The sequence below is a fragment of the Panthera uncia genome, chromosome D4, assembly GCF_023721935.1.
Source record: "Panthera uncia isolate 11264 chromosome D4, Puncia_PCG_1.0, whole genome shotgun sequence".
Classification (NCBI taxonomy): domain Eukaryota; kingdom Metazoa; phylum Chordata; class Mammalia; order Carnivora; family Felidae; genus Panthera; species Panthera uncia.
Window position 1 is genome coordinate 80,537,702 of NC_064807.1, and position 9,973 is coordinate 80,547,674.

The 9,973-nt window shown below is 40.6% G+C and overlaps 1 protein-coding gene across 1 annotated transcript in view; it reads right to left on the bottom strand.

The window, feature by feature from the left end:
* Positions 1 to 9,973, bottom strand: part of DENND1A (DENN domain containing 1A) — a 436,275-nt gene that overhangs the window by 201,126 nt on the left and 225,176 nt on the right. Inside the window, exons 7-8 of the mRNA XM_049630950.1 lie at positions 8,572 to 8,652; positions 3,920 to 3,973 (exon numbers count right to left, since the gene is read on the bottom strand). Coding sequence (XP_049486907.1) covers positions 3,920 to 3,973; positions 8,572 to 8,652 — 135 coding nt within the window. The remainder of the gene's footprint in view (positions 1 to 3,919; positions 3,974 to 8,571; positions 8,653 to 9,973) is intronic.

Below are 9,973 nucleotides of genomic sequence, written 5' to 3' on the forward strand. Positions count from 1 at the left end.
CAAGGGTAGATGTCCATAATACACTGTCATAAAAAAAAAGTTGACATAAAGGTATATATTTGGAATGATCCCCACTGTGTTTAATTATTTTTTTTTAATGTACATTTATTTTTGAGAGAGAGAGAGAGAGAGAGACGTCTGTCTGTCTGTGTCTGTGTCTGTGTCTGTCAGACACAGAATTGAAGCAGGCTCCAGGCCCTGAGCTGTCAGCCAGAGCCTAACGCAGAACTTGAACTCACGAACTGTAAGATCATGACCTGAGCCAAAGTCGGACGCTTAACCGACTAAGCCACCCAGGTACCCCTCCCCACTATGTTTTTTAAAACGTAGCTTCTAAAACTGTTTTTTGTTTTTTTTTTTTTAAATCAAGAGGACACTTTTATCTCAAAGTATTATCTAATTCCCAACTTAAGTGGCTAGAAATAAACTTGCTATGAATAAAGCAGGAGCAGTGACCTGTGCTCTGGCCAGCCAGACACCTATCTCCCCCCAGCCATCCAGGGTCCTACAGCAACCTTGGGGCTCTAGGCTGCATAGTGTGAAAACTAGTACTATTGTAAAGAGGAAGGAAAGAAAAATTTGGAACGTGACTTTCTCTGAGATATGGGATTACAAGTGATTTTTTCTTTTGCTTTTGTATAATACATATGCGTACATACCTTTCCTATGATTTGGAAGAGTTTACATAATATCTGTTCCTTAACATGCCTATACAACCACCTAAAGCTGGCACATTTGTAACAGCAGGGTGTAGAGATGGCCAAAAAAGCTTCATTAATCTTTTCAAGTTCTGGTTCTATATTCATATTTCCTGTTTCTTAGGTTGACTTCAATCACTTATATTTTTCTAGAAAATTTTCTACTGCCTGTTCCAAATTTATTGCATAATTTTAATTTTACTTTAGTTTTCTTTTCAAAAATTCAGTTTTTAAAAAGTCTTATTTTTCAATTCTACTTTAACAAAATTTTTTACCTAAACTGTAATTCATTTTTCTACTTTGGCTTTTTTATTGCTATTCATTTTCCAGCTTTTTGAGCTAAAAGTCAAATTCGTTACTTTCTAAGTTTCTCATTTATAATAAAGCATTAGAAGCTATCAGTTTCCCCCTGAGGGTAGTTTTAGCTGCATCCGTTGGCTTTTTGTTGTTTGTGTTGTTACCATTAATATCTAAATAATACACAACTTTAATGTTTTATCCTCTTTGACCCAGTCACTATTTCAAGTAGATGATTATTTTTAAATTTTTATTTATCATTAATTTCTAGTCTTATGCATTGCCATAAAAGAGACTGGCCTGTAAGACTTCGAGTTTCTCTCTTTAAAAGTTTTCAGTGTGATCTGGGACATAATCAATTTTTATAAATGTTTCATAGCATTTGAAAATAATCCCACGACAAACAGCCTTTTGCTATTTGTCCACAGTAAGACCCTGCTTCTTCTCTTCCACAGGATTTTTCTAGTTCTTTTTTGGGTTCTTCCAGTGTCTACTTACTGACTGCTAAGTATCCATAATCATCTCCTTTATGTTGTGGAAATTCCTGAAATTTTCTGGTGCATGGCAGCTCCCTCTGGAACTATATTTTATAGTTCTTTTGTCATTTCCATGGAATTTTTTGAGAGGTGAAAGGTAAAATTGTGGGCTCGAAGTGTAGCATAGCATATGAAGGCTCATCTCTAGAATAAGAAAGACCATTGTTTGAACTCTAATCCTACTACTTCTTTGCTGTAGAATCTTGAACATGTTACTTAAATTCTCAGGGTCTCTGTTTCCATATATAAAATAATAATTATGATAGTTAGCAACTAAGCTTGTTAAGAGTGGTAAATGAAAAAATGCAGGTAATCACTGAATACACCATTTGACAAGCAGTAGTACCCAGTAATATTAGCTATTGTTGCTGAAATGGGAATGACAGTCCAAACTTTTTACTACTTAATGTCAAACAAAAAGAAAACAGTGTTTTACACCAGAGCCTGATCATATAGATAATAAATTTTATGGATATATTTGATAGTCCCAACTGACTAAGATGTTTACCTAAGGACAATTCTATAGTCTAATAACTTCATTAATAAAGCATGGTTACTTGACACTTATAATTTATCTGTTTTACAGACAACATTTAAAAGAATTTCCTTTCTGTGCATCTGTAGTAGTTATAAAGAAATATACCACTTATTCCAGTACTTTAATAATCAAATATACACCCAAAAGAATGAAAAGCAGGGACTTGAACATCTAGATGTTTGTACACCAATGTTCACAGCAGCATTATTCACAATGGCCAAAATGTAGAAACAACTCAAGTGTCCATCAATGGATAAACAAAATGGAGAGGGCTGTTATGCCTACAGTGGAATATTACTCAGTCTTAAAGAAGAAAGTTCTGATACATGCTACAACATGGATGAACCACAAAGGCGTGATGCTAAATGAAATAAGTAAAACACAAAAGGATAAATATTCTATGGTTCTACTTAAAGGAGATACCTAATCAAATTCATAGAGAGAGAGAAAGAAAAAATAGTGGTTGCCAGGGGATGAGAGGAGAGGGTAAATGGGGAGTTGATTTTTAATGGGTACACAGTTTCAGTTGGGAAAGATGAAAAAGTCCTGGAGATGAATGCTGATGATGACTGCACAACGATGTGAATATATATATACTAATGAAATGTATACACAAATATGGTTAAAATGGTAAATTAGATATTATATATATTTTGATACAATTTTAAAAAAGTAATCAAGTGCCTACATGGTGGTGAATCTATATTTAATTCAACATAGTATTATTTACTTATTTTTAAATGTTTGTTTGTTTGTTTGTTTATTTTGAGAGAGAGAGAGAGAAAGAGAGAGAATGAATGAATGAATGAATGAATGAATTCCAGGCAGGTTCCAATGTGGAACCTGATGCAGGGCTCGATCCCATGAACCATAAGACCACAACCTAAGCCAAAATTAAGAGTCAGACACTCAAACGACTGAGGCACCCAGGTGCCCCTACATAGTACTATTTATAATCTAAGTAAAACATTTTGGAAATATGTCTTAAGGCTAGATACATAATTCATCTTGTTCAGAGGGCAAACATTAACCTCTGCTCCCTCAGACTCAAGTTCACTGCTCCAAACTCTTTAAGAGGTGGGACTGGAGGGGCCTCACACTCATATCCACAAATATTTTCTTTTACTCTCTTAAAGCGAATATAGAACCATAGTATAATTGTACTTGAGTAGACCTACCTGAATAAAAAAATCTTTACACGTAAGTTCTTCATATAGAAGCATTTTCTTTATAAGAGAAAAACTAAAAACCATCTAAATATACAACACTAAGGGAAGAGCTAAGTAAACCACATAGCAAATGAAATACTATGCAACCACCAAATATGATTTTTATGAATAAGATAGACAAACGTTTATTCGATAGGTGATTTTAACTATGTGAAACATACATTCCCAAAAGAATAGAATGAGACATCAACATGTTAATAGGGGATTACCTTTGAGAAGTATGAGTAATGATCCCTCCTTGTCTTTACACTTTCTCTTCCTTTCAAATATTCTCTATTTGCCTTTGCTTTTGTAATGCATTATTTTTATAATGGGAAAATGTATCCTTTTACTTTATTTTAAAACTAAGTAGGGGCGCCTGGGTGGCTCAGTCAGTTAAGGGTCCAACTTTGGCTCAGGTCGTAATCTCATGGTTTGTGAGTTCGAGCCCTGTGTCGGGCTCTGTGCTGACAGCTCAGAGCCTGGAGTCTGCTTTGGATTCTGCGTCTCCCTCTCTCTCTGCCCTTCACCTACTTGTGCTCTGTCTCTCCTTCTCTCAAAATTAAATAAACATTAACAAAAATAAAATAAATTAAGTAAAAAACAAGATGAAAAACTTAACTTTTCTCCCCAAGTACTCACATTTTCAGGTATGCTGGGAAGTTCTCTGGTATCAGGCACAGTAAAATAAGAATGCTGGAAAAGAAAAGCAAATGCTATTTATTTTTGTAAACATTTGCCACAAGCATATTACTCAGAAATCCAGTAAGGGATCTGAAGATAGTTCCTTACTCAATTGAGGAAAGTTTCACTCATAGGAAACGACCACAGAATATTTTCTTTGGATAATGTTGGATTACAGCCAGACATGTTAAATCATCAGTTTGGTAGACGGAATTCTTTTCTATGAGAGATGAACATCTTTAGGAGATATAAATGAACAGCTCAACGAGGTTAAAGGCTAAATTCCCCTACAATGTTTGCACATTTCTGAACACATGAAAGCTGCAGGCTTCATAATTTATTGTTCAATGAGGCAAGTGGACTCAAGGGACCAAGTATCACTAGGTTCACTCAGCAATGGTCTTACCAACCAAACCTGCCATTTCATTTTAGCATCTGAGGTTATATCCATATACAAGCTGCGGGCAAAATCTGCCCCGAAGGCCCAAGTGACGTTAAGGACAGCTCTAACTGAAGGTCTGCTGCACTGAGATCACTACAGATGGCTAACAGTGGAGAATTCTGTCCCCTATGCAGGCTCTGCAAATAAGCCTCCTGACTTCCAGTGTAATCTCCAGCGAAGGGAGTGGGAGACTCAATGGAGCTGAAAGCCTGACCTGTTCAAAGAACTTTCAAGGAGGCATCCCCATGTATGTAACGAGCATATGTCCCTGAGTTAAATGACAACAGGCTGAACTGATGACACCTCTTCTGTGCTACTAAAGACAAGGAGGACAATGGCAAGCAGGACGGGAGAGGCTGGTGCTAGCCAATTAAAAATGGGATTGTGCAGAGGGCAGGAAAGGTCGCAGCAGAGAAGGTCAGCTTAGCCACGGCCAAAGTTCAAACCTGGACCCCCAAGTGACATTTCAGGAAGTCCCTCCCCTCCATTCTTGGATAATTGCAAAATAAGTAGGTCTCAAGAAGAGTGGGTCGTATAGACTTCCTGAAATGAAAGGCTGGGTGACAACTGCAATAATGACCACAACAACAATAATAGTATAAGCGACTTGCCTGATATTCAACAGATACTGACCGTTGGATACCGCTACACGGAAGGCTTTATGTCAGGGAGTTGTATAAATGCTATCTCTAATTTCCATAACAAATTTTAAGACGATATTATCTCCATATTATAAATGGGTAAATTAAGGCTAAGGGCACACAGCTAGCAGGTAACAGAACCAGGAACTGAAACCAGGTCCAGAGAACGAGAGCTATTCTCTTCCCACTGTAACAGACTGCTATACCTACACTTTTCATGAACAAATTATAGCTAAAGCCTCTTGAATTAAAGTAAACTAAAAGGCAGAAACAAAAATTATGAAAAGACCACTTAAAAAAAAAAACCCTCTCTGCAAAGCATCATTCCAAAAGCTGCATGTCTGTGCCAAAATACCACCTATGAAGTCTTATAATAGAGACTATGCAGCATGAAAACTAGTTAACAATTGGGGCACCTGGGCGGCTCAGTCAGTTAACTGTCCAACTCTTGATCTTGGCTCAGGTCATGATCCCACATTTGTGAGTTCGAGCCCCTCGAACTCTGTCAGGCTCTTAGGATTCTCTCTCTCCCTCTCTCTCTGCCCTTCCCCTGCTCACAATCTCTCTCTCTCTCTCTCTCTCTCTCTCTCAAAAATAAATAAATAAACATTTAAAAAAACACTAGTTAACATCCGATTCAATTTAACAATGAGTTGTAAAATACAAGGTTAAATTTGATGCTATGAGATACCAACTTCTATCACAAACGGCTAGGGGGAGTCCCAGGAAATGTTCAGTAATGGATGTCCACATGGTGATGGAGTGACAAAATAGTGGCTGGCACAGCAAGGGAGAAGGAACAAGGACCACAGAGTCACCATTTAATAGTTACGTGAACTTAGTCAACTTCGCTTGATAGCTCAGAACTTCAGTTTCCGAACCTGTAAATGGGAAACCTGAGGTCTCCTTCAAAACTGTTCTGAAGAATAAATGTTATACACGTGGAATGCCTAGCATTCCATACATTATATTTTAATAGAAAATTATTACTTCTCGACTGCTAATTTGCATTTGTATTTTCTCTCAATTGCCTCTACCAGACACATGGAAGTAGTCTCTTCTGGCCAAAGACACAAAGTCCAGGATTGCCATTTTCCCACATTTCAGGTTTTATAAGCTGAATGTGACTAGCCCTTCAAAATCCGAAATGCAACATGGAGAGAATTCCTCCCGAATAGGAAAGAAACAAATATCTGCCTTTACAGATGCAATGGATTGTAAATAGTGAGGCAACGCAATTCCAAAACCAAGTAGTCCCCAGGCTGTCCTTTGAGATTCTGTCTTGCTCCATCACCCATGAAATGCAGCAACCAGAGGAGGTCAGAAACATTCCTAGGAACCACTGGCACGAAACAGCTGCACCTCCTCCCCCCAACAGTTTCTCCTGCCCCTGGGATGGCTTGTCCTTGAGGTCTGGCAGCCACTCAGGGGAAGGAGTGGCCCTTCCTCCCCAGCAGCTGGTGACCCAGCCAGGCTACTCCACAGCTACCTGTCGGATGTCATTACAGACTGAAGCGGAGAGATCAAGCTGCTTGAGGAAAAGGGACAGGGACAAAGGCAAGGTTGCTTAGCTATCTGGCAATGACCCGAACAGGTTTAAAGCTCATTTCTTCATCATCTTTTCCGTGCAGTCTTCCCTTCAAGAATTTCTCTAACAAGGTTCCTTTCCTTCCTCTCTTCTATTAGAATGAACAAAAACCTCTATCAGACCAGTTTCTTCTTTGCTCCCTTTCTTTCAACACTCATGGCCTAGTGGAAAGAACATGGGCTTGGAAGTTAGCCCTGGGTTTGAAAACCCCAGTCTTCTCACTTATTAACCACACAGCCTTGGGTGAGCAAGTACCTTTTTCTCTCTAAGCCTCATCTATGAGACGAGAATGCTACTATCTGTTCTGTAGAGTTGTTTTGAGCATTAGAGATGCATACTTGGCAGAAATTAAGAACTTAACAAAATAGAAGATCTATTATTAGTTATTGGTAGTAATACTGCTTTCAATTTGATCATTAAAAAAACCCTGTGAGATATGTTTTCTTTATGAGGGCAAATACACTAACCACTGAATACCAGTGCTGCACCTGGTCCTAGTGAAGCTGAACAACAAAACTTTCTATTATTTCAAAAATAAAGCTTCTTATCTACCAGACTGGTCGGTCAGTCTGTCTGTCTGTCTGTCTGTCTGTCTGTCTATCTATCTATCTATCTATCTATCTGTCTGTCTGTCTAAAGAAAGGCAGACTGCCACATGCAACACCTCATTTGGATGTACCTAGAGCCTTGGAAGCTTGACTACCCTATGTTCTCCTACAAATGGACCTTGAGAGCTTGTTTGGAGATTCTAGCAGGAGAGCACAGCTACTCCTATGCCCTGGACTAAAGAACGATCCTCCTCTATCAGGGGAAGGTCGTGCTCTTCGACCGAAGGCACAGCTTTGGGAGGGACACACATGGAGAGGTGAGGGAGGAAGGGGATGGGCAAAATCAGCTGGATCCTGTGATCAGCGGGATGGCAGATGTCACATCACACATCCAACACAACTTTTTAAACATTCAGATCCCACAACATAGGGAAAATAGCCCCTGGGTAATCAGTCAATAGCTGGCCAATGGGTGTCCATCTGAGAATTCTGATGAAGGTGGTGGCAAAGGTTTGACCTGGAGAATCAGAGAACTCCAGTAACTGAAATATGAAAAAGATCCCCTACACCTCTTCTGACATCTTATCCGATCAATGAGGAGCTTGGGACCCACAGGCTAAAGGTTTTAAGATCACCGAGGTCACCAGCAAAACTACAGCTAGACTGAAACTTCCCAGTGTGGAGGGTTTTCAGCTGAGCGCACCACACATCACGTAGCGTGTACTTAAAAGAGTTCAAAGAAACAATCATTCCTGTGGGCCAGGAACCATGCTAGGCTCTCTCCATTCCTGTCCTTGAGGGGCTAGTGGCCGAGACCAGAGAACAGATGTGGTGTGACTAAACACTGCAAAGCGTACAAGATGCTCGGGGCAAAGAAGAAAACCTCGTCTAAGCCTTGCGGAGAGAAGGGAGGCAAGGGGAGGATTTCTCTATAAATAAAATCCAAGGTGAGTTCTGAAGGATAAATGTGGGTTACCTTAGTTAGGAGGAGAGAGGCAGTGTTGAGGGCTCAGGGGCGACAGCATGGGCTTCAGCAAAGGGGCATGCACAGCAATGATGAGAAGGGAAGGAAAGCATGAGGCAGGGGGCTGAGGAGGCGGGAAGGGGCCAGCCATCACATCCCAAGCCCGGCACCTGCCATCCAGGAGATGCTAGTGATGGGATGCCAACCAGGAAGAGGGGAGCCCTGGGGACACTTGGGACCCATTCCTCATGGAATCCCAAAGAAAGGGAAGAATTTTAACTCTCTGGCCTGTCTTGAGTCCAGAGGCTTCAGAGGCAGGGCTGGGGAAGGTGCAGACAACAAAAGACGATCCTGTTCGGCTAACTCCATCTTACTGTTAACGATGAAATGGTTTCTCGGCGATCGTTCGTTTTCTGCCCCCACTTACCACGCTGAGATGAACAGACACTCCTGGGTCAGGAATGGGAAGTTTGTGCAGAGTTTCAAGAAGCTCATTCCACTGATTTTCCTGAAAGAAATAAAAAGCCTAAGTAACAAAAGCAGGGCTGGGCCCTCAGTCAGAGGCCAGCAGGGAGGTCTGGGCACACAGTGAGCTGGAGGCCCTCCTGACAGAGGGGGCTGGGGAGGTAGTGGCCGCAGCATAGAAACAGCCTTGATATTCAAGTAGGTTGGACAAAAGACACTGCTTTATGGCTCAATAGAAGAGCCAAACAGATCCTCCTACACCAAGTTTGACATTTTCTACTGAGTAAGACACCTACCATGACCGCCTTTTATGGATCATATACCATAAGCTCTCAGCAAACCTACCCTCTCAACTCCATAGCAACAACTTTTAAATGCAAACAATCCCAGCTTACAGGGCGGGGGTGGTTGGGAGAAACAACGACGACACTATAGATCTTGTCTTCATCATCATTACCCTCAATTAATTTTATTGAGTGCTCGCTGGATGTACACAGCAGCATCCAATTACGGAAAGTTAAAATGAACTACATACAACAGCATGCAATATAGTATGGTGGCTGTGCATTTTAATTAGTGAAATTGAGCCACAGAATGAAATACAAAGCAGTACAAATTATTCGATTGAGAACAGATTCACTTTTAAAATGCTCAAAAGAACACTGCTTATAGAATTATGCAAAAGCCATTTCTCCCACTCTGTGGAATTCTCTGTGCTGACAGAATAGTATTAAGCTTGCAGTTGTATCCATTTGTTACCTGTTTGATCCTCACAACTACCCCACTTCACAGATGGAAAACTGAGGCTCCGGAGGGTGCAACAACTTGGCTCAAGTCAGCCGGTTAGTAAGTTGCACAGCCAGGAGCCGCATTCAAGCTTTCTGCGTTCAAGCCCAGAGGCCTCTCCGCTGCTCTATGGCAGTCTTTGGAATAAACTTAAAGGAGAGGGAAAAGAGGATGAGTCCAGATCAAAAACCTGTTTCAGGGGCACCTGGGTGGCTCAGTCGGTTAAGCGTCTGACTTTGGCTCAGGTCATGATCTCGCGGTCCGTGAGTTCAAGCCCCATGTCAGGCTCTGTGCTGACAGCTCACCTGGAGCCTGCTTCGGATTCTGTGTCTCCCTCTCTCTCTGCCCCTCCCCGACTCACACTCTGTCTCTCAAAAATGAATAAATGTTTTTAAAAAATTTTTAAAAAACCTGTTTCATTCCGAACTCTGATAAATCATTCCAGTCTCTCACAGATAAATGAATGTGTGCACATGCACACGTTTACTTCTGGCCTGCAAAAAATCTCGAATTTACAGAGTAATTGTAAGACAGCAACTTTTTATTTCCTGAACTATGTACAAGTGAGTTGCTGACAT